Below are 24377 nucleotides of genomic sequence, written 5' to 3' on the forward strand. Positions count from 1 at the left end.
CCAGCGTCCCCCCAAGTCTCCCGATAAAAATGATACCTCACTTGTGTGGGTAGGCCTAGCGCCCGCGACAGGAAATGCCCCAAAACACAACGTGGACACATCACAGAAAACAGAGCTGTTTTTTGCAAAGTTCCTACCTGTAGATTTTGGCCTCTAGCTCAGCCGGCACCTAGAGAAACCTACCAAACCTGTGCATTTCTGAAAACTAGAGACCTAGGGGAATCCAAGGAGGGGTGACTTGCGGGGCTCGGACCAGGTTCTGTTACCCAGAATCCTTTGCAAACCTCAAAAAGTGGCTAAAAAAACAAGTTTTCCTCACATTTCGGTGACAGAAAGTTCTGGAATCTGAGAGGAGCCTCAAATTTCCTTCCACCCAGCGTCCCCCCAAGTCTCCCGATAAAAATGATACCTCACTTGTGTGGGTAGGCCTAGCGCCCGCGACAGGAAATGCCCCAAAACACAACGTGGACACATCACAGAAAACAGAGCTGTTTTTTGCAAAGTGCCTACCTGTAGATTTTGGCCTCTAGCTCAGCCGGCACCTAGGGAAACCTACCAAACCTGTGCATTTCTGAAAACTAGAGACCTAGGGGAATCGAAGGAGGGGTGACTTGCGGGGCTCGGACCAGGTTCTGTTACCCAGAATCCTTTGCAAACCTCAAAAAGTGGCTAAAAAAACAAGTTTTCCTCACATTTCGGTGACAGAAAGTTCTGGAATCTGAGAGGAGCCACAAATTTCCTTCCACCCAGCGTTCCCCCAAGCCTCCCGATAAAAATGATACCTCACTTGTGTGGTTAGGCCTGGTGCCTGCGACAGGAATAGATCACACAACGGTCAATGTTGGTCCTTACGTGAGGCAGCTGTTGACCCTGGGGTGATCTATTCCTGACACAGACACTAGGTGTAGGCACTCAAGTGGGGTAGTGTTTTTATCAGGACAGGTGAGGAGTCACTGGGTGGTAGGAATATTGTGGATCCCAGCATATTCCTGTAGTTTGTGTGACAGAAATGCGAGAAAAATTGAGTTTTTTTTCAACATTTCAGCTTTGCAGGGTATTCTGGGTAAGAAAACTTTGGGGAAGCCACACAAGTCACACCTCTGTGGACTCCCCCGAATGTCTAGTTTCCAGAAATGTTTGGGTTTAGTGTGTTTCTCTATATGGCCGCCGAATCCAGGACCAAAAACACAGGTGCCTGCCTTACAAAACCAGTTTGTTTTGCCATGGATAATTTTGATGTCTCCACAATATGATTTGGGTGGTGGAATTTGGGGCTGAACTAAATTGGGGAGCTCCCAAGAGAGCACTCTCTCTCTGCTTGCCGCCGCATTCACCTGCTCTCTGGGTTGACCTAACCCACTATTACCCAGTTGCACAAACAGCTTGCGAAGGGACAGCAGGACTGTCCTCATCACCTCCCTCATAATGTACTGGAAGAGGAGTTATCGAATGGGACTCCTCTGACTGAAAAATCACTCCCAGAGTCTGCGCCATTGTCCTATCCCTCAGATGCTGTCTCAGTATCTGATGTCTCAGTCTCTGATCCTATGTCAGAGCGGTCCTCTATAACCCGAGTGTAGGCAGCAGTCATCCATCAAGATGCCATCTCTGCTATTGGCTAAACTGTTGCTCTAAAACACTAGCCTACGTAGACAGTCACAAAATCGATGGTGTGTGAGATACGTGCAACAGTAGAGGCCACCTTACCTGCGCTTCTTCCCTCAATCAGCACGTACTTTCAAGACACTCAAAAAACACCTTGTCACATACCATTCGTCACAGTCTTTAGCACCTCCTGCGCCCAGTCCAACAATCATTATTGGTGCTCCCACTCCCTCCTCCTCGGATTCCCTCATTACCACCCAGCAAAAGTGCCCTTCATCTCTCCATAGACTTTGCTAATGTACTCAGCTATTTACATAAAATACAGATTTGCTCTTTGCAGTAGGCATATAAACCTTCTGCGCTTCTTTATGGCACTAAAACTGCCACTAGACAAGTCGGACCCTTTTCCCCCCAGGGAAACCACACACATATTGACAAAAGTGATATATATATGACAGCCAATCACCTGAAACTCAACTCAAGCAAAACCGAAATAATCCTCTTTGGCCCACACAAAAACACCTGGGACCCCTCATGGTGGCCCACCACGCTAGGCCCTGCACCCACCCCCGCCAACCACGCACGCAACCTCAGCATCATCCTAGACTCCTCCCTCTCGATGACCCAACAAATCAACGCTCTCACCTCCTCATGCTTCAACACACTCCGTATACTGAAAAACATTCAAATGGATCCCCACAGAGACCAGAAAAACTGTCACTCACGCACACATCAGCAGCAGGCTTGATTACGGAAACGCCCTCTACGCCGGCACCACTCTAAAACTCAAGCGCAAACTACACGCATCTAGAACTCAGCAGCACGACTCATCCTCGACCTCCGCCGACACGAACACATCTCTCCACACCTCAAATCCCTCCACTGGCTCCCCATTGACAAAAGGATCACCTTCAAGATCCTCATCCTCGCACACAAATCACTCCACAACACAGGCCCTGCCTACCTCAACGAGAGTCACCTTCCACACCCCCACACGAAACGTCCGCTCAGCTGACCTCTCTCTCGCCTCTGTCCCCCGCATCAAACACACCACCACCGGGGGCAGATCCTTCTCCTACCTTGCACCCAAAACCTGGAACGCCCTCACAACCCACCTTCGCAAGACCCAAAACCTACTTCTTTTCAGGAAGGGCCTCAAAACCTGGCTTTTCGAACAGTGAACCTCCCAGCCCCTTTCCCTCCCCCCGCCCCCCCCCAAGCGCATTGAGACCCTCACAGGTGAGTAGCACACTTTATAAATCTCTTTGGTATATATAGATCTACCTCTATATATATATATATATCTATGTACATAGATATATCTATAGATATATCCATGCACATAGATATATCTATCTACATAGATATATAAATATAGATCTATATATAGATCTATTTTTTTTAGTTGTTGTATGGTTTCCTTGGGGGCCAAAATGGCCCCCAGGGAAACCCTACAACATCTAAAAAAAAAATTGCCCCCACAGGGTCATTTTTATTTATTTTTTTAATTATTTTTTTTTAAAAAAAACAACAATCCCCTGGGGGGGGGGGGGCGCGATCGCGCCCCCCCCCCCCCCCCCCCAGGGGGCACCTACCTTTTTTTTTTTTATTAATTATGCCCCCGTTTTCCGAGGGGGCCGCCCCCCCAAAGTGAAATCCCTGGCGTCTAGTGGTGTTTCCTGGCCCCTGATCGCAGCTGTGCTGCGATCGGGGGCCAGGAAACACTTTGAGAAGGCCTTGTAAGAAAGGGGAGACTCTCCCCCTTTCTTACGAGGCCTTCTCAAACTGTTTCTGGCCCCCGATCGCAGCTGTGCTGCGATCGGGGGCCAGGAAACACTTTCAGGAAGGCCTCGTAAGAAAGGGGAGACACTCCCCTTTCTTACGAGGCCTTCCCGAACGTCAGAAAGGCCGTTTTCCCCATCAAAGAAGGAAGCGGCCGCAAGGCTGCTTCCTGCTTTGATGGGGAAAACACCTTTGCAACGTCAGCGCGCCGCGAGGCGCGCTGACGTCACAAAGGGGCGGGTGGGGGGTCGGGGGGAGACACGGAAGCTTCCGTGTCTCCCGGGGGGGGGTTTAAAAAAAAAAAAATCCTCGGGTGCAACGCACCCGAGGATTTATTGATACCCTTCCTGGTGTCGGCCACTGGTCGTGACCCGCACCAGGGAGGCTGTGTGGGCGTCGGCCAGTGGCCGACGCCCGCACCTAACAGGTTAAGAGTCAAGTTTGATGGATACATTACATCCTTTCCCATGCAAGCAAGTTTCTGATGGTTCCTTCAAATTTGTCCATGTAAGCAGATTTCAGAACAATTCCCCAAAATAACAATATCCACCAGATCTCAAATAATTCCTTTGTGGCCCTTCCAGTCTTCCGATTTCTCTGAGGGCCAAATGTACGTACAGCTGGCTGCAAAATGGGCTCATTGCAATTTGCAACCAGAAGTTTTGCAAACAATGTGCAAACAAGCAAATCAACCTATGGACTAATAGGTCAGCGTGCAGATTCCTGATTCCTAGTGGGTAGCAATACAACCTATCTCATGAATATTAAGAAAAGGCTTTTTTGTGGTCACAAACTACCTGATTCTGTGAACCGGGCCATTTGTAAATGCAAAACTGCTTGACACATCTGGCCCCATATTCCTTAATGGCCATGATAGCCAGCAGATCTCAGAATGTTCTTCCATGGTTCCCCTAGCTATGAAATCTCAGAAGATTCCTTCAAAGTCATCCTAGCCATCACATCCCAGAAGAATCCTTTGTGGCCATCCCAGTCATCAGATCTCAGAAGATTCCTTCATGGTCATCCTAGCCAGCAGATCTAAGAAGATTCCTTTGTGGAGGTTGCTCACCAGCAGACTCAGAATGTTCTTCCATAGTATACCTAGCTATGAAATATCAGAAGATTCCTTTATAGTCATCCCAGTCATAAGATATCAGAAGATTCCACCATGGTCATCCTAGTTAGCAGATCTAAGAAGATTCCTTCATGGTCATCACAGCCATCACATCTCAGAAGATTCCTTCATGGTCATCCTAGCCAGCAGGTCTAAGAAGATCCCTTCATGGTCATCACAACCATCACATCTCAGAAGATTCCTTCATGGTCATCACAGCCATCACATCTCAGAAGATTCCTTCATGGTCATCCTAGCCAGCAGATCTAAGAAGATTCCTTAGTGGTGGTTGCTCACCAGCAGACCTAGGAATGTTTCTACATTGCAAGTGGATTCCCTGCTGTTCATCTCTTGACTTGTGTGCTCTTCGCCTTTGAGAATCCCTCTCTGGCTGCTGGACTCTTCCATTTACTGCACTCAAGACCCTTATTTGATCCATGTGGTACCTACTGCTTGCTGTTCCCTTTCTCTCTCCGTCCCTCCGCCCTCCCCTTTTAGTTGTACTGGGCTACATAATGCAGTGTTATCTCTAGAGTGCACCTCGCCCTAGATATTACTTTTATTACATAGGGATGATACCCTCAATCGCCCAACAAGTAGGCACACGCTCTACTCCTTGCTCTTTTTCTGGGTCTTAAGTGCCTGAGAGCGCTGCTGGCACTGCAAGGACAAGGAGAGCAGGACATTTCCTTTAAAATAATTGTTTTCAGATTCTTGGTGCTGCTATGAAATGTTGCTGTTTCCTGATGCGTGTAGCAGGGCTTGGCTGCCCAGTCAAGTGGTCTTACAAAGGTCCTGTTATGTTATGTAATGTTATGTTAGCGGGCGTATAAAGCGCACATACACCGGACGGTTTATTGTCACTAAAATGGAACAATGAGCTAAAGGCACTGCAGGTGAAGATTCAATTGTATGCTTGACTGTATAACCAGGTTTTTAATAGTTTCCTCCTTTTTTTTAACAAGTGGGTCATGTGATTTCTGGGGGGAAAGGGTTCCAGAATTTTGGTGCAATGACTGAGAATTTGAGCCCTCATTACGAGTCTGGGATTTCATCCATACCGAGACCTCTGGGTGAAATATCACAAGTTGCAGTTTTAAGTGTCTTCTGGCCCGGAATTCTCAGGTTGAAAAATTCTGCACCTGATAATTCCAGGTATGGAAACACTTGGCCATTTATAGTTGCTGCAGGGGCAAGTGACCGTAGGCAGCAGCATTGGCCAGCAGGTCCAAACCAGTCTTCTGTAGCATTCCGGAGGGAGCAGATATTGCTTCAACAAATGAGGTGCTAGCTTGTTCTACACCCCTGACCCACCACCCATCCACCCCCCACCCCCCTCCACTGGCACTACCGCAAACAATTTCCACCTGCTCAGAGCACAAGGAAAGTGTTTTGCTCCATGAAATAGAGAATAAATTATTTGATAATTCTGGTTCAAAGCAATTATTCCACATTCCATGGAAAAGGCTCTCAATGGCCTGAATTTTGGGGTGGAGACAATGGCTAATAATCTGGATTCCAGCCCCTGTATTGTCACACCAAGTGCTAATGAGGGCCTTAGACCAGTTTCTCAATGGCTTTGAAGATCCTTTTTGCTTCCTATGTCCTTCTCTTTGCAAGTGCGCTACTCTTTCACATTCTAAGTCCTGTGCACTTCTTCATCTCTAAAGGCCAGAACCATCTCAGTTCTACTCTCCTTTCATCTCCTACACTTTCTACTCGTACGCGAGTTCCTGAAATACGTTTTCTCATCTGAAGCTCTGAGAGGCATATTTCCACCCATGTGATATGGTGCAGCACTGAGTGGTAAGTTTCATTAAATATGCCTTGTTAATAAAATGCTGTGCTGTTACCCCATTGCCCTCACTCACCTGAACTCTTTTGCATTTGTCTCTTGGGCTTTCTCCATCACGTCCAGTAGCACCGAACCTTCAGGCACCATGACCTGGATAGAGAACTTGAAACTGTCCCCCAGGAGGTCATTGACTATGGTGTAATCCACTGTGATGCTGGGAACTGGAGAGAGAAATCAAGAGACAGACTATGCTTAGCATGGAGAAGGAAGATAGATCATCCTATGACTCTGGATACATGGTCAGAGGATTCTTACCATTCTCAGGGGCACAGGACTTGCCCACATCCAGATACGTCTTGCCCTTCAGAAATGGGAGGACCTGTGACGCAGATATTGGGATGGAAAATGTCCCCTCTGGAATCTCACTCAGGACCTTGGCCAGTGTCTTGGTGCAGCTCCAGAGCTCTGGAGGATAATACTGCCAGGCAGCAATGAGAGCCTGTGGGACAGAAAGAATGGTAAAGGTACTCTGGAAGAATGAAAGGGGACTAAGAGTGGAGTCCCAGAATGCAAGAGAACATCTCTGGGAGACAAACTAAGAGTCTGGGAACAGGGACAAGGCTAAAAGGACAGAGAAACACACATCAGCATCAATCAATTAATCAGCGATTTGTAAGGTGCGGCTATTCACCCGTGAGGGTCTCAAGGCACTGGGGGAGTTTGTGGGGGGCTGAGGATCAGTCAAAGAGCCAGGTCTTGAGGTCCTTCCTGAACTGTAACAGGGTGGGGGACTGACTGAGGTGGATCGCATGCATCGACTGACATAGCCAAAAGAATCAGAAAATAAAACACACTTTGACATTCACCACAAACAACTCTAAGATGGTTGAACTTCTTCGTTACAAAGGATCCCACCTAGTATGCTTCTTGAAAGTGGCCGATAGAATGATACCTACCCCCTTGATGTCTCCAGGCAAAAATTCTGTTGACTGACTGTAGGAATGTACCATCTTGCCTGGCATGTTACCCCCATATTTCACTGTATATATGTTGTTTTAGTCTATGTGTCACTGGGACCCTGCCAGGCAGGGCCCCAGTGCTCATAAGTATGTGCCCTGTATGTGTTCCCTGTGTGATGCCTAACTGTCTCACTGAGGCTCTGCTAACCAGAACCTCAGTGGTTATGCTCTCTCTGCTTTCCAAATTATCACTAACAGGCTAGAGACCAATTTCACCAATTCACATTGGCATATGGAACACCCTTATAATTCCCTAGTATATGGTACTGAGGTACCCAGGGTATTGGGGTTCCAGGAGATCCCTATGGGCTGCAGCATTTCTTTTGCCACCCATAGGGAGATCTGACAATTCTTACACAGGCCTGCCAGTGCAGCCTGAGTGAAATAACGTCCACGTTATTTCACAGCCATTAACCACTGCACTTAAGTAACTTATAAGTCACCTATATGTCTAACCTTCACCTGGTGAAGGTTGGGTGCAAAGTTACTTTGTGTGAGGGCACCCTGGCACTAGCCAAGTTGCCCCCACATCATTCAGGGCAAATTCCCCAGACTTTGTGAGTGCGGGGACACTATTACACGCGTGCACTGTACATAGGTCTCTACCTATGTACAGCGTCACAATGGTAACTCCGAACATGGCCATGTAACATGTCTAAGATCATGGAATTGTCACCCCAATGCCATTCATGCATTGGGGAGACAATTCCATGATCCCCGGGTCTCTAACACAGAACCCGGGTACTGCCAAACTGCCTTTCCGGGGTTTTCACTGCAGCTGCTGCTGCTGCCAACCCCTCAGACAGGTTTCTGCCCTCCTGGGGTCCAGGCAGGCCTGGCCCAGAAAGGCAGAACAAAGGACTTCCTCTGAGAGAGGGTGTTACACCCTCTCCCTTTGGAAATAGGTGTCAGGGCTGGGGAGGAGTAGCCTCCCCCAGCCTCTGGAAATTCTTTGATGGGCACAGATGGTGCCCATCTCTGCATAAACCAGTCTACACCGGCTCAGGGATCCCCCAGTCCTGGCCAAAGGAAAGGGGAGTGACCACTCCCCTGACCTGCATCTCCCAGGGGAGGTGCCCAGAGCTCCTCCAGTGTGTCCCAGACCTCTGCCATCTTGGATTCAGAGGTGTGCTGGCAAACTGGACTGCTCTGAGTGGCCAGTGCCAGCAGGTGACGTCAGAGACTCCTTCTGATGGGGTCTTACCTCTTTTAGTAGCCAATCCTCCTTCCTAGGTAGCCAAACCTCCTTTTCTGGCTATTTAGGGTCTCTGTTTTGGGAAATTCTTCAGATAATGAATGCAAGAGCTCACCAGAGTTCTTCTGTATCTCCCTCTTCACCTTCTGCCAAAGGATCGACCGCTGACTGCTCTGGACGCCTGCAAAACCGCAAAAAAGTAGCAAGACGACTACTAGCAACCTTGTATCGCTTCATCCTGCCGGCTTTCTTGACTTTTTCCAGGTGGTGCATGCTCTGGGGGTAGCCTGCCTCCTCTCTGCACCAGGAGCTCTGAAGAAATCTCCCGTGGGTCGACGGAATCTTCCCCCTTCAACTGCAGGCACCAAAAGACTGCATCACCGGTCCTCTGGGTCCCCTCTCAGCACGACGATCGTGATCCATGGAACTCAGCAACTCTGTCCAAGTGACTCCCACAGTCCAGTAACTCTTCAGTCCAAGTTTGGTGGAGGTAAGTCCTTGCCTCCCCACGGTAAACTGCATTGCTGGGTACCGCGTGATTTGCAGTTGCTCCGGCTCCTGTGCACTCTTCCAGGATTTCCTTCGTGCACAGCCAAGCTTGGGTCCCCGACACTCTAACCTGCAGTGCACAACCTTCTGAGTTGTCCTCCGGCGTCGTGGGACTCCCTTTTGTGACTTCGGGTGGACTCCGGTTCACTTTTCTTCTAAGTGCCTGTTCAGGTACTCCTGCTGGTGCTGCCTGTTTCTGTGAGGGCTCCCTACGTTGCTGGGCACCCCCTCTGTCTCCTCATTCAAGTGGCGACATCCTGGTCCCTCCTGGGCCACAGCAGCATTAAAAAAAACTAACCGCAACCCTTGCAGCTAGCAAGGCTTGTTTTCGGTCTTTCTGCGTGGGAACACCTCTGCAAGCTTCTTCACGACGTGAGACATCCATCCTCCAAAGGGGAAGTTCCTAGTCCTCTTCGTTCTTGCAGAACACTAAGCTTCTTCCAACAGGTGGCAGCTTCCTTGCACCCTCAGCTGGCATCTCTTGGGCTCCTGCCCACTCTTGACACTGTCGCAACTCATGGACTTGGTCCCCTTGTCTTACAGGTACTCAGGTCTGGAAATCCACTGTTGTTGCATTGCTGGTGTTTGTTCTCCTTGCAGAATCCCCCTATCACGACTTCTGTGCTCTCTGGGGGTAGTAGGTGCACTTTACACCTACCTTTCAGGGTCTTGGGGTGGGCTATTTTTCTAACCCTCACTGTTTTCTTACAGTCCCATTACTTCCTTTTGCTATTACTGCATATTTTTGGTATTGTGTACATATATCTTGTGTATATTTGCTATCCTCATACTGAGGGTACTCACTGAGATACTTTTGGCATATTGTCATAAAAATAAAGTACCTTTATTTTTAGTACTCCTGTGTATTGTGTTTTCTTATGATATTGTGCATATGACACCAGTGGTATAGTAGGAGCTTTACATGTCTCCTAGTTCAGCCTAAGCTGCTTTGCCCTAGCGACCTTCTATCAGCCTTAGCTGCTAGAAACACCTCATCTACACTAATAAGGGATAACGGGACCGGGCACAAGGTGTAAGTACCTCTGGTACCCACTACAAGCCAGGCCAGCCTCCTACACTGACCCCTTTAGTGCCAGAAGGTGCACTCCATAATGCCACACTTCCAACCACACTGACCAGGCCTCTTCTCCGGGCACTGCTGTCCTGTAGGTTACTGATGTTCCAAGGTCCTCCAAATTACAGAGAATGTCTATCCTTAATGACTGGCCCACAATCTATCAGTGGTCTTTGACACAGTGGATAACAAAGTGTGGGTTACCAACCTGTCCACACACAGGGGCATCACCGGCACAGTTACGAACAGGCTCATTTTGTTCCTTTCTGAAAGACAGCAATGTATGTAAGTAGACTCCTCCAAGATGCTCCAAGTCAAACACAGAACTCTCCAAGGCTCTATTCCCCCACCTATGTTGTTCAACAGTTCCATTGAACCTCTTGGATGTTAACGAAACATAATAGTGCAATTCACAAATCTGGCAATCAATAAACAATTCTATCACAAACTACCACCAACATGCAGCAAAGATGCTCCCTCATTACTATCCACTCTGAGGGTCTGCAGCCTACTGAAAATGTAATTAATCGGAAAAGGAGTTCAATCTCATTAACTGTATTTAGCTGCTGCCGCACATCAGAGCTTGAGTACAAGCCACCAATGAAATGAAATCAAACTAAATGAAAAACAAATGTATAAAACGCACTTAACCCAAAGGGTGTCAAAGCACTACCCCAAACAGGAAAACTACAGCTGAGAAACTGAAAAAAAGGGGAGAAACTTTCATGGGAGAGGGAAGAGCCTGGTTTTGAGATGCTTGTGGAAGGAAAAGAACGACTCTGACACAGTAGTGTGATCAGGCATAATGTTCCAGAGTTGTGGTGACGCAACAGAGAGGGAGCGTCCTCCCCCCATCTGGATTTGCAAAACTGAGGAATAGTCACCTTCCTGCTGAAGGCTGATCTGAGCGGTCTACGTGAAATATACCACTGGAAGGATGTTCTAAAATGCAAGTGTCCTTGGTGATGAAGAGCAAGAAAGACTATGCAAAGAACTTTGTAGACTACTCACTTTCTAACCGTCAACAAATGAAGAGAACATATGCCTTTTCTAACCAAAAGGTGTTTTGGCAAGTTTAAGATAAGACGGGCAGCCGTATTCTGAATCATCTGAAGTTTATTCAGGGAATAATTGTTAATATTCGTAAAGAGTGCATGACAGTAGTCCGTGTGTGTGTTATCAAAGCAATGAGTACTGATGTTCGAAGTTCAGGTGGGATAAAAGGAAAGAGTTTCTTCAATGTCCTGATGATGAAAAAACAAGTACTGGTTTTACGACTAGCCTGTGAGTCAAAATAAAATCAAAAATGACCCCAAGGTTGTAAGTTGATTTCAATGGGGTGGGTAATGGCCCGTATGCCTCAGGCCACCATAAATTGGACCAGATTGTATGCTGAGCCCCAAACACAAGGACCTCCATTTTTTCGGCATTCAGTTTTAGATGGCTGTCTTACATCCAGAGACTGATGCTGGTCATACAATGTTTTAATTTCTCAGCTACCGGCGACACTTGTCTGAGATAGACACAATAATTTGCTTGTCATCCACATAGGATAGAACTTGGAAGCCAAAAGATCTCACCAGCTCCACAAATCTGGAATATAAAAATTAAAAAGGTACCCCGCAAGGAATCATGAAGGCCTTCGTACTAAAATCTCCCTAGCTTACTGTTTGAACTCTGTCCATTAGGAAGGTGCAATGTAGTGGATCTCACCCAGACCTGATGAAGTTGTTGGACCAGGCGTAAGGGAGATACAGTATCGAACGCCGCCAATAAGTTGAGCATCACCAAGGTCGCTGCTCCAACCTCGTGCATCTAGCCATGGATTGAATTTGCTGTGGCAGTCAGTACTGTGTCTACTCCTAAAGCCATTCTGGGAGGGATCCAGGAGCTCATGAGTATTGTTAAATTTAACTAGCTCATGGTTGATGTATTTTTCTAGAATTTTTGTCGGTGTGAGCAGCAGTGAGATGGAACGAACATTTTTTAGGTCCTCCGGGTCAGCATTAGGTTTCTTCTTCAAAGGGATGACTGTGGCTTCCTTCCATAAAGTGGGATGTACTCCTGTTTCCAGTACATAGTTAAAAAACTTTTGCAGAAATACAGCAATACAGCCAGGAGCACGTTGCTGAATTCTGGGATGGCAAGGATAAACCAGGGACCCAGATTGCATGTCCAGGAGGTAATCTTTGTCTTGCAAGATTGAAATAAGAGGAAAGCCGAAGATTAAGGCGGAACAAGTGAAATTGAACAATGCTTCCGAATGGACATCCCCAACATCATAAATGTTAAATTCTGAATATATCTTGAGAATTTGTCTCTAAAATAGAGACCAATCAAGCCAGGTCTGCGGGTCTCTAGATTGCCAATTTTTCTATTACTTACCCGTAGTTACATTACTCTATGTTCTGTTCCCTTGCTTCAGACACCCAATTCCATGGAACTTTATTTAATAAAAAAACCCTTGCACCTTCCCCTGTCCTACCTCCTGTACGTAAATCAAGCTCACAACCAAACCACTGGTCAGTTGTTCTGCACTGGGAGGACACAAGGTAGTAGGAATAAAGCAAGGGGGTAGGAATGCCATTGCCGGTGAGTAATACAAGCATTACCCTGATGTCCCTCTCTTTCTTGAATTCATTACAAATGAGAGTTAGCAAGTCAACCACATGGACAAATGATTGTGGTAAAGAAACATAACACCAGGCTTTATTGAACAGAACATAAACAACCACCTGTTCTCTCATAGAGGAAAGAACTCCGTAACCAAAGACATAAATTATTCAAGAGACTTCCTAAAGTATAATGCTTAATAAACATAGTAGAGTCAGATCACGTACCTGCCCTACAGATTTCAGCTCTCAAAGCTTCTTATAATTTGCTAACAGTTGAGGACATACTATGGGTCAACCAGCCTTGGTTACCTTGTGGTGGAACCTGGCCTTTAACCTCATAGGCCCTAGCAATCAGGGACTTGATCCATCTGCTTAAAGTAAGAATTGTAGTTTTGTCTCCTTTTCTTGCTAAACCAAAGTAAACAAACAAAGCTTCTGTCTTACTGCAAGGCTGGATCGGTTGTACACAGATGAGTAGGGTCCTCCTAAAATCTAAAGAGTTTCATCTTTGTACCTCATCCAAGGCAGGAGAGGGAAAATATTCTAGGAGAATTACTTCCTGCAGTTTATGAAAGGAGGAATTGATCTTTGGAACAAAAGAAGGAAATGGAACCAAATACACCCAGTCCTGAAAAAGTTCTGCAGAAGGGAAATTTACAGGAGAAAGTCCTAATTCCCCAATGTTCTTGTTGACGTGACAAATCAATAAATCAATGACATTTGTACAGTACAAAGCTTCTTCAGCAGAAGCCCCCTGGCACTCCAAACAGAAACTGAGAATGCGGGCTGGATAACATGTCTAATTTTGGTCAAACAGCCAGGTTTTTAATTCTTTCCTGAAAACTTGCTTGGACCCAGACATGCGCAGTACGATTGGCAAGGAATTCCAAAGGCTCGCAGTCAGACCAGTAAATTACCTCCTACCATGACGAGTTTTAGCAAACCTGGGGATATGCAAACGTTGGAGGTAATTGGATCTCACTGATCTCTCTTGTTGGTACCAGCCCTGTCTATTTCTCAGTTAATGGGGGCCTTTGCCCTCCAAGGCTCTATGGGCCTTATTACAACCTTGACGGAGGGGTTTCCTCCATCACAAATGTTGCGCATATCCCATCCACCATATTATGATCCCATTATATTCAATGAGGACCATAATACGACGGATGAGATATCCGTCACATTTGTGATGGAGGAAACCCCTCCGTCAAGGTTGTAATAAGGCCCAATATGTCAATGTAAGCGCCTTAAATTAAATTCTTTTTGCCACAGGAAGCCAGTGTAACTGCTTTAAAATCCGCGAAATGCGTTGATGGAAAGTAACACGTCGGATCAGCCATATTCTGCGTGATCTGGAGTCTATAGATTAAAAATTAAGGAAGAACCAGGTAGAGGCTGTTGGCATAATCCAGGCTGGAAATCACAAGGGCATGAATTAAAGTTTTGTGAGTCTCAGCTGGAAGCAGATGTAACAAATTCCTGATGTATTTAAGCTTCAGAAAGCAGATGGAAGGGATCTGCTTAATCTTGGCCGCAAAGGAAACGTCTGAGTTGAACAGTAGGCCTAAATTCTGAACGGTTGATGCCCACACCAGGGGAGGGTTCACTTCAGTCGGCCACCAAAGCTAATCATAGGGAGGGTGGGTTTTGGCTGAAAAAAAGAACCTTGGTTTTATCTGTGCTTAGTTTTGAAAAATGTAAATTAATCCAGTTGGCTTTACCTGTTAGGCACTCTTTACATTTGCCAAAAGCTGATCTGAATGTTAACAAAACGAGAAAAGCTGTTGTGTATCATCCGCATACGAGACTACCTTCATTCCCCAAGTTTCAATAATCATGGTCAGAAAAGCTTGGTAGAGATGAAAGAGCAGCGGACATATTGCTGAGCGCTGAGGCACACCGCAAACTAAAGGCTTTGAGGAGGAGGAAAAAGAATGAAGAAAAACCCGCTGGGAGAGCTCGCTCAGAAATGATCAATTCCAGGATAAAACTGAGCTCTGAAAGCCAAGTAGACTTGGGGGTCATTACGACCCAGGCGGTCGGCAGTAATATGGAGGAAAGGCGATGATGGCCGCCGGGCTGGACACATCAATCTCCAGCCAAGCGGCCATCAATTGACCGCCTGCGGGATTATGACCCTGCCTACCGCCATGGTTTTCGTGGCTTTTTTACCGCCACAAAAACCACAGTGGTCTGCCAGCAGAACACCGCCAGGCCGTATTAATTCTCAAAATACGGCTGGCGGCAGACTACTGGAGTGGCGCTGCTGCCACCTTACCGCCGTCCGCCAGCATGGCCACAGCTGGATTTCCGCCATCCTTCTGGCGGAAATCCGGCTGTGGTCATAATATGGCGGACGGCTGGTAGCCGCAGTGACGGTCTTTTGGTGGCCGTCGCCACAGCGGTAGGCTTTTTTTACCACCAATGTCATAATGAGGGCCTTAATCTGCTCAATAATGTGGAGTGTGCTACCATGTCAATTGCTGTTGACATATCTAACAGCACCACCGTGGCACCAGCTCCACCATCCAGGCATTCTCTTACAGACTCCAATACTTCCAATAAGCTGGTTTCCGTACTGTATCCGGAACAGAAGCCAGATTGGGTATCATGTAGCAAATAATTTGCCTCAACAAAGGATGAAAGTTGGCAATTTACTGATTTCTCCAAGATTTTAGCGGAAGCCGGCAGAAGAGAGATCAGCCTGAGATTACTAAGTACACTTATGTATCTTCAGGAGAGGAAACAGAAATACCTGTTTCCGGATTGCCTGAAAGGTCCCAAATTTCAAAGAGGAGTTCCAAATCTTGTTGAGAAAAGTGTTTACAGATTGAGCGACCAGCCTGAGAATGTGGAGAGGGCACCGGTCTTTGAGAGATCCCCATTTTCAATTCAGGAGTTCCTCAAGCAAGTCAGCTTCCGATAAATCGCAGAACTCAGAGAGGACAGGTCGCAGACTGTCCGGTGTCATCCTGGGATCTGATGTAATAACTTCACCCAGGAAAGTGGAATTAAGCTTTCCAATTTTCTCATCAACAAAATCTGACAGTCTGGAACAGAGATCTTGGAAGAGGTGAAAGGTACTTTCAGTTACCTCAGACGTGAGAAAGGACTTGACAATCTTAAAAATGTACCTTGATGAATTGGCGGCTGTCTTGATTCAACTCGAGAAGTGCTCTATTATGGCTTTACGTATGGGTTTTCAGAAGTGAGTTGCCTTATAAGACTGTTTTGCGTCAGGACCATACAATCATCTGCAATTGCCCTCAATCTTTTTACAATGGCTTTTCTCAGCTCTTAAGGTAGGAAAAACCATAGAGCTGAAGGCTTGGATCTCTTGGATGTCTGCGGTTCCAGGGGAGCCAGGGGGTCCAAGGCCTTGGAGATCCATTGGGTCAATAGGATTGCATCACTATAAGGATTACCTGAGAGGACCGGGGGGAGGATTGGAGCAACAGCTCCAAGCTCTCCTTTGCTACCTTTCACCAGTCTCTCTTCAAGATGGGGTGGAACTAATCCCTTGATGGTTTCGAGGACCTTCAAAAGATAATTGGACAAAGTAAAGATTGGTCCATTCTAAGCGAACAGGGTCACTGGTTTGGAAGCTGGTAATGTTGGAGAAAATTAAATCCAATATGTGGCCCGCTTTATGGGTGGGGTGGAGATGCGCTGAGTTAGGTTGAGGCCAGCCAACAAAGAAAATCTTGAGGGTCAGAGACATCAGTATGATCTAAAGGCTCAAAAGGTTGAATATTTAAAGGTGAAGAGAAAAGTCCAGAAAGGATGAAATATCCCTGCGGAGAGCGTCCGCTGTCAGATTGGAAATCCCCTGAATATGAATCACTGTTAAAGATTTCATTGAGTCCTGCGCCGAGGGGAAAGTTCTGTGAGCAGTCCTGTTGAGCACCCTAGAGCTAGCCCCCTTGCTTGTTTCTATGAGCTCTGGCAGTGATGTTATCTGTCTGAGTAAATACTGCTTCTACCTTTAGCCGAGACTTGAAACACAGAAGAGCTTGGTTCACTGCTTCGAAGTACTTCCAATGTGATCATCTCTGGGCTTCCCTTGATGACCGGAAGCCATAAATGTGTTTGGATTCTAACGATGCACCCCCATCTAGACAACCTGGCTTCCGTCGTGATTATCATCTGACCTGGAGGATTCTGGGGAACCCCGATTTCCAGCTTGGGAGAGACCTTCTGCTCATATTTGACACTAAAACCCCTTCCAATGAAGCTTGCATCAATCATTTGTCAAGAGTAGGATGAACAAAAATTCCCTCTGAATGAAGGATGGCAACGAGAGGTGCTAGGTTTTTGATGAACATCCTTGGAGAGGATTTAAGCCCAAAGGGAAGGACTGAGAACTGATAATGTTTGTTTTTTTACTGAGAACCGGACGTACTTTTTATGCAACTTTTTGATGGAATCTTTTGAGGCCAATCAATCTCCTGCATTTATCAAAGAAATTTAGGACTGCAATGTTATCATCCAAAAATTGACTGATTTTATTCAGGAATTGACTCATTGTAGACCTAGAAAGGGTTTAAACACCACTAATACCTTCTGAACCAGAAAGAGGGTGGAATAAAGCCACATCCCCCTCTCTGCCTTTAGTACCTTGGATATTGGCAGCAAAACGTTGGGAAAAAGACGACCCTAAAGCTGTCAGGTCTAACACATGTTTTCCCCAGATGAAAGTGGGGAGAGCTACCCAACCCCTTGGGAGTTCTCTTCACTATGGTGGAAAAACTTGGAGAGACCATCAGCATTGACATGGCCTGACCTCGGACGGTGTTCCACCATAAAGTCCACTCCCTGTAGGCAGATGGACCACCTCAACAGTTTGGGATTTTCACCCCACATCTTCATGATCCATCTGAGAGGCGTTGATATCTCTGTTTCAAGGTCAGATAATAATAATAGCATAAGAAATGTAGTCCGAATTGATGGGTTTTTACCTTATTTGTTTAAAACGATGCATCTAAGACTAGCACCTTGATTCATATAGGTTATGTCAGACATTCCTAAGGTTATGTTTGAAATTCCCCATATCATAAAAGGCACAGTGTGAAAGGTCCGTCAAGTGAGCACTTGGCAGGAGAAGTCCTTCACCCCAGATTATCACACAGGATACTGCACGGAGATCTTGACAGAACTGCCAGACTGCTGTGATGCTGCAGTATCCTGAGCTCTGCACTGAAAGCTGATACCGAGCCAAGTCGTGGAGGAGCGGAACTGATGCTGATGCATGTTTTCTTTGCAAGGGAAAACTCTCTACCGGTTTCTGATAACTACAGCCTCTTGCTGTAAGCGGGTAGGCAGTGTGTTGATTCTCCCTAGGAAAGTCTAGATGCAAGTTACGCTACTCCATGCTCTCACAATATAGCTTATAGAAGTAGGTTTTAGATTGTTAGTTTGCTAGATGTTGTTTTCACAAATGTACAAATGTTCATATTATGTTTTATGTTCACAACATGCTTTAGTGCTGCGTTAATAATATTCTGTGTGGTTATTTTCGGTGTGCTGCGCAAATAGATGAGTCCATTGAAATAAACAGTTTTAAGCATAAGATGTCTTTTCTGAGTGAATTACTTGTGTGTTATATTTGAAAGAACGAAATTGGGCTTTCAAATTATCACTGTGTCTTTGAATTCCTGTTTAGGGACTGTTAGTAACCTAGAAAGCACAGCCACCACATCAACTATGTACTGAGTGGGGTTGTGTGGGGCTACAACAATCTGTTTTTTCACATTCAGTTGCTGGTGCATTGAACTAAGTGCACTCATGACACTTTTGGGTGTGAAATCGAAACCTTGTACAGCTAAGCTAGAGTCTTAGTTTAGGCAATAAAACATCTGTCCATGTCCCCATAAACTCCATGCAGCGCTTAGAGACATACACTGGTTTATAAAGTGTTCTGCTGTAGTCTGGTATGGCCTCCGGGCTATATGTACACTCAATAAAATCAATAAAATATTTTTACATCTGCCACATGCATAGTTGAAATTATGATATCCTGCTTTGACTTTTACAGTGGCATCTAGGACACCTAAAGATATATAATTCACATGCCTCATTTAACTGGACAGCCTCCTGACACCCCTTTTTAATCATACCACCCCTGTGAGACATATTAAACTAGTAATATCATCGGGGGGTATTTTTTATTTACCAAGAGCCCACCACTCCTTTCGTTTTCTAGCATCCGCATCGCTGATACCAACAGTGCTCCCATGTATTCCGTCGGTCGCAGCACACCTTGTTCTGCAGCAGAACAGGAAGAAACCCAATGATGAAGCATGCCACCAAGGGCTAACCCTGGTGGGTGAGGGTTTTTCTAACAAAAAAACTTTTTTTCTGTGGAAGTTTTTTTCCTCTGAGTTGGGTCTCTAAATACGTTTACTGAAGCTTCAAGGAGGATAGACCCTCCCTTTAAGCCCTCCTTCTCCCCGCTTTGTGTAGCATACTGTCAGAGGATGCATATGCTCCCAGAAGACCCAGGATACTCACAGAAGATCATAATATTGTCAGAAGATTCAGTGTACCCACAGAGGATCCAGTATACTCTCAAAAGGTCCAGTATATTCACAGAAGTTCCAGAAGGACCAGTTACTTACAAAAGATCTAGAATACTCTCCTAGAATCCAGCAAACTCACATAAGATGCTCTCCTAAGATCCAACCTAGTCACATAGGATCTAGAATACTCTCCTAAGATCCAGTATGCTCTCCTAAGAACCCGTATACTCACATAAAATCTAGAATACTCTCCTATGATCCAGTATACTCAACAAAGTTCCAGAATACTCTCAGAAGAGCTGCAACAGCAGTCCCTGGCTCCTTTGATCGCCCTCTGAGCCTTGGAAAATCCCCATATAACATCCTCACACCCTTCTGAGGTGGGTACCAAATGCCTGCAACACTTTATAAAAGTTACAAATAAATACATGTATTACCTCATGCAACGCTCTACTGCTGTTTGACTAGGTTTGTGCTATACAAATACCACATGGATACTTAAATAAATACATAGAATTATTATTGAGCATAGACCCGGAACTCTGTCAAACATATATAAACTCACAATCCACTAGAGCATGGACAGAACTAAGTTTAATAATGTATTCCTGTTATCTAGAATGAAAAATATAGGTCTTCCCTGTGCTCTGTGGTCAAAGCTTTAGTTATTTTAAGACCGGTCAATGAAGACTTCCTATGGACTGGGCCCTCAGAACTACTATCACCCTCAGATTAATGTTCTTAACAGGACAGATAGAACATTAAGTGGACCAAACACATCCAGCATCCTCTGTTCAAGCTGCTGGAGCTAGGTGTCTCCCATTAGAGTCTTACCCACTCTTTTCATAAATCCATATACACTGTCTACAATAGTCAATATCTGGAAGTCGTCCGTAGTGGGAAAACCTCTACATGAGAAGGGGCATGTATGCCCCACATGTAACTGTTCCTTACAACTACCACAAAATATCATTCCACACATAGGTCAGTGCCCCATCCTTCACCCTGGGCACCACTAATCTATGAAAAACAACTTTGCTGTAACTGTTAAACTGAGCACCAAGCAACAAAGAGAAATGTCCTTCTTGCAAAGGTGAGGTTGCTAAGTGAATCTTGATATGGATGTGAGCAAAAGATGAGGGGAGAGAGTAGAGAGGCAAGGAACAGTGTTTAGTGACAGGGTGTGGGTACTAGGCATGCAGTGAGATGCATGAGTGACGTTAAGTCTGCAACATGAGCAACATAGACAAGGGAATACCAGGAGACACCGAAAAAGAAACAAGGATATAACACAACTGCAAAGAGAGTATGAGAGAAAGAACAAAGTAAAGAGGTGAAAGAACCTGAAGGGAGAGGAAAATAATACATTGACAGTGAGTCAGATTTGTGCCCACCTGTGCAGCTAAGCCAGTGCTGTAGATGTTTCCTATGGTGCCATCACTCTGCTGCCGTTCCAGGATACTCTTCGAGATGACCCCAATTGTATCCTCCAGGAAGAACTCTGATTTGGCCATGTCTGTGGTCGCTTTCATGCCAGACAAGCAGGTGAGAGCCAACACTGCCACCGCCCCGGTGTCTTTGGATCCCTCATCGTAGAAGTGATGCAAAGGATGGCAAGAGAGAGGTCCACCATGGTAAGAAAAGGGAGAAGACACTTTCAGACATAAGCCTGGACTATTGAGATAAAAATCAAAGACCAATGTGGTGCCCCTTTGGTACCATGCCAATGTATAGGATACATGAGCCTCATTTAGTGAGGTCAAAGACCGGTGAGATACCTATGTGACCCACAGTGAGCAATATGACAGGAGCAAGTTGTGTAAGATATTGACGTAGTTTAGTTAGGTGAAAGGTAGATGAGGCGTCCATGTGAGCCACAGCTTCAACATAACATTTGTGAGGTGTGTCTGATATCATCCTGATTTAAAGAGGTGAAAACCAGGTGAGATGTCTATGTGACTCACAGCATGCCACTCCACATGCCAACTTTATGAGTCATTCTGGTTAAGTGAGGTCAAAGACAGGTGTGTGTGCCTCTGTGGCACCATGCCAATCCATAGGACACTTGTGAGGTCTTCAAGGTATCAGCCTGGTTGAGTGAGGTCAACGACACTGGTGTTTGTGCCTCTGTGGCACCATGCCAATCCATAGGACAATTGTGAGATCTTCAAGGTATCAGCCTGGTTGCGTGAGGTTAAAGACACTGGTGTTTGAGCCTCTCTGGCACCATCCCAATCCATAGGACACTTGTGAGGTCCTCAAGGTATCAGCCTGGTTGGGTGAGATCAAAGACAGGTTCATGGCCTATGTGGCCTAGAGTGTGCCACATGACAGAGGTGAAGTGTGTTAGATATGAGCCTGGTTTGGTAAGGTCAAAGAGAGGTGAGTTGCTTTTGCAGCCCATAGCATACCGCATTTCAGGTGTGAGGTATGTCAGATTGGTTTATTGAGGTCATGGACAGGTAAGTCCCTGGGGCACCATTCTAATGGGCACTTGTGAGGTGTATCAGATATCAGCCGGGTTTAGTTAGGTCAAGGACAGGTGAGTGCTTATCTGACACCATACTAGTCCACTGGACACATGCGAGGATTGTCAGATACCCAGGTGAGTGCTATCTGGCACCATACCAGTCCACTGGACACATGTGAGGATTCTGGTTTAGTGAGTTTGGAGACATCTGACATGCATATGTGGCTCAGAGTATTCCGCATGACAGGTGTGAGGTGCATCGGATAGCAGGCAGGTTTACTGGGTTTAAAGACAGGTGGGGTACCTATGTGGCACCATACCAAACCATCGGACATGTGTGAGGTGTGTTAGATAGCAACCTGATTAAGTGATGTGAAAGATAGGTGAGGTGCATATTTGTCCATTGTGCCCAGGTGTGAGGTGCTTCAGATAGAACAGTGAGGTCAAAGACAGGTGTGGTGCCCCGGTGACAACATGCCAATCCATAGGATACTTGTGAGGTCTTCAAGGTATCAGCCTGGTTGGGTGAGATCAAAGACAGGTTCATGGCCTATGTTGCCTAGAGTGTGCCACATGACAGAGGTGAAGTGTGTTAGATATGAGCCTGGTTTGGTAAGGTCAAAGAGAGGTGAGTTGCTTTTGCAGCCCATAGCATACCGCATTTCAGGTGTGAGGTATGTCAGATTGGTTTATTGAGGTCATTGACAGGTAAGTCCCTGGGGCACCATACCATTCTATTGGGCACTTGTGAGGTGTATCAGATATAAGCCGGGTTTAGTTAGGTCAAGGACAGGTGAGTGCTTATCTGGCACCATACCGGTCCACTGGACGCATGTGAGGATTCTGGTTTAGTGAGTTTGAAGACAGCTGACATGCATATGTGGCCCAGAGTATTCCACATGACAAGTGTAAGGTGCATTGGATAGCAGGCAAGTTTACTGGGTTTAAGGACAGGTGGGGTGCCTATGTGGCACCATACCAAACCATCAGACATGTGTGAGGTGTGTTAGCTATCAACCTGATTAAGTGATGTGAAAGATAGGCGAGGTGCATATTTGTCCAGTGTGCCCAGATGTGAGGTGTGTCAGATAGAATAGTGAGGTCAAAGACAGGTGTGGTGCCCCGGTGACAACATGCCAATCCATAGGACACTTGTGAGGTCTTCACAGTCTTTTAAGGAAAATGGGTTGGATTTTTAAAATAGTTTGCTTCCTTGTATAAAAGCAATTACAGATATGTTGGTCTGCTCACCCCAGCAGGCCACCATCCCTGTGTTGACCTTCAATCTTAGTGAGTCGCAGTTTGCAACATACTTAATTAATATTCATGAGGTAGATTGGATTCCACCTACTGTGATTTAAGACCCGAACTATTAGTACATGGGTCAGTTCTTAAAAATATTCCAGTGTCAATTTGTGACCAACACTTTGTGATCACTTTTTAGTACATCAACCCCAAGAATCCTTAACTCGTTTTTTGTTTTAGGTGCTCTGACAAATAACATTTACTTTAATAATTATAAATACAAATAATGAGGGAAGCCTTAATTAAGAAAATTGAACAATCTAAATAGCTTTAGGATTCAGTAGTTTTATTTGAACGTCTTATATGGTATAATATGATAAATGAACTATTTCCAATGAATTTGAACATATAGGGCCATTTCGCACATATGCCACATTTTCCTTGTTTGCACCCGGAGCACCTTTTAAAAGCTGCGGTCTACGCAAAGAAGGAAAATGCACCGTATTGGCATTGCCCCAGGGCAACCGTGAACTCGCTCTACACTGGGGGCAGCGCATTCAAGTGAAAAACTGAGTGGCTCCTTGAACGCTGCTGTGTGTTTCACAACGTAGAGGGCAACCCGTCTTCACTTTGCAGGGGGGTGCAGTGAGCGACAGCACCCGCCTGCGGGGAGATGTGTGGGGGTGGTCCATGGGACACCTATTTACCCCTCCAGAGGGCTGCCATCGTGGTCACAGTGACAGTCCACCACCTTTAGGGTGGCGCACTGTCAGCGCACATCCTGGCGGCTTCTTTGCCTCTGCGCAGAGGCAAGGGGAGTCCCTCCTTTGTATTGGGCCACACCCTCATGTAAATGAGGGAACTCCCTCTGGTGATAGCGCTGGGGCTATATTTGTGCCAACGCTATTGTTAACACAGAAGGGCTGCACAAGAATACCAAAGTGCCCCAGGGGCGCGCAAAGCAGGCACACATGTCCGTTGCGCCCTCTGGGCACTTCCATAATGTGGCCCATGGAGTTCATTATCCTATACTTTGGCGTTCCATAAGTCAGAACTGCACTAGCCACGCTTTGTTGGGAGTCCAGTATCCAACCCTTTGGGATACCGTAGGTCATTAGTGAGTTGCACTAGCTGTGCTGTGTCGCTGTCCAGGTACCTACCCCTTGGATACCAAAGGTCATGAGTGAACCTCACTTGACGCCTTGTGTGAGTCCAGTATCCTACCCGTGGGATGAGGTAGGTCAAGTATGACCTGTACTAGCTGTGGTCTTTTGGAGTCCAGGTACCTACCCCTTGGGATACCGAAGGTCATGAGTGAACTGCACTTGACGCCTTGTTCAAGTCCAGTACCCTACCCGTGGGATGAGGTAGGTCAAGTATGACCTGTACTAGCTGTGG

The 24377-nt window shown here is 46.1% G+C and overlaps 1 protein-coding gene across 1 annotated transcript in view; it reads right to left on the reverse strand.

Annotated features, from left to right (window-relative positions):
* Positions 1 to 24377, reverse strand: part of LOC138293699 (cobalamin binding intrinsic factor-like) — a 50841-nt gene that overhangs the window by 11245 nt on the left and 15219 nt on the right. Inside the window, exons 5-7 of the mRNA XM_069233022.1 lie at positions 20659 to 20840; positions 6612 to 6795; positions 6373 to 6517 (exon numbers count right to left, since the gene is read on the reverse strand). Of these exons, the coding sequence (XP_069089123.1) occupies positions 6373 to 6517; positions 6612 to 6795; positions 20659 to 20840 (511 nt within the window). The remainder of the gene's footprint in view (positions 1 to 6372; positions 6518 to 6611; positions 6796 to 20658; positions 20841 to 24377) is intronic.

The sequence above is a fragment of the Pleurodeles waltl genome, chromosome 4_2 (genome assembly GCF_031143425.1).
Source record: "Pleurodeles waltl isolate 20211129_DDA chromosome 4_2, aPleWal1.hap1.20221129, whole genome shotgun sequence".
NCBI classification, from domain to species: domain Eukaryota; kingdom Metazoa; phylum Chordata; class Amphibia; order Caudata; family Salamandridae; genus Pleurodeles; species Pleurodeles waltl.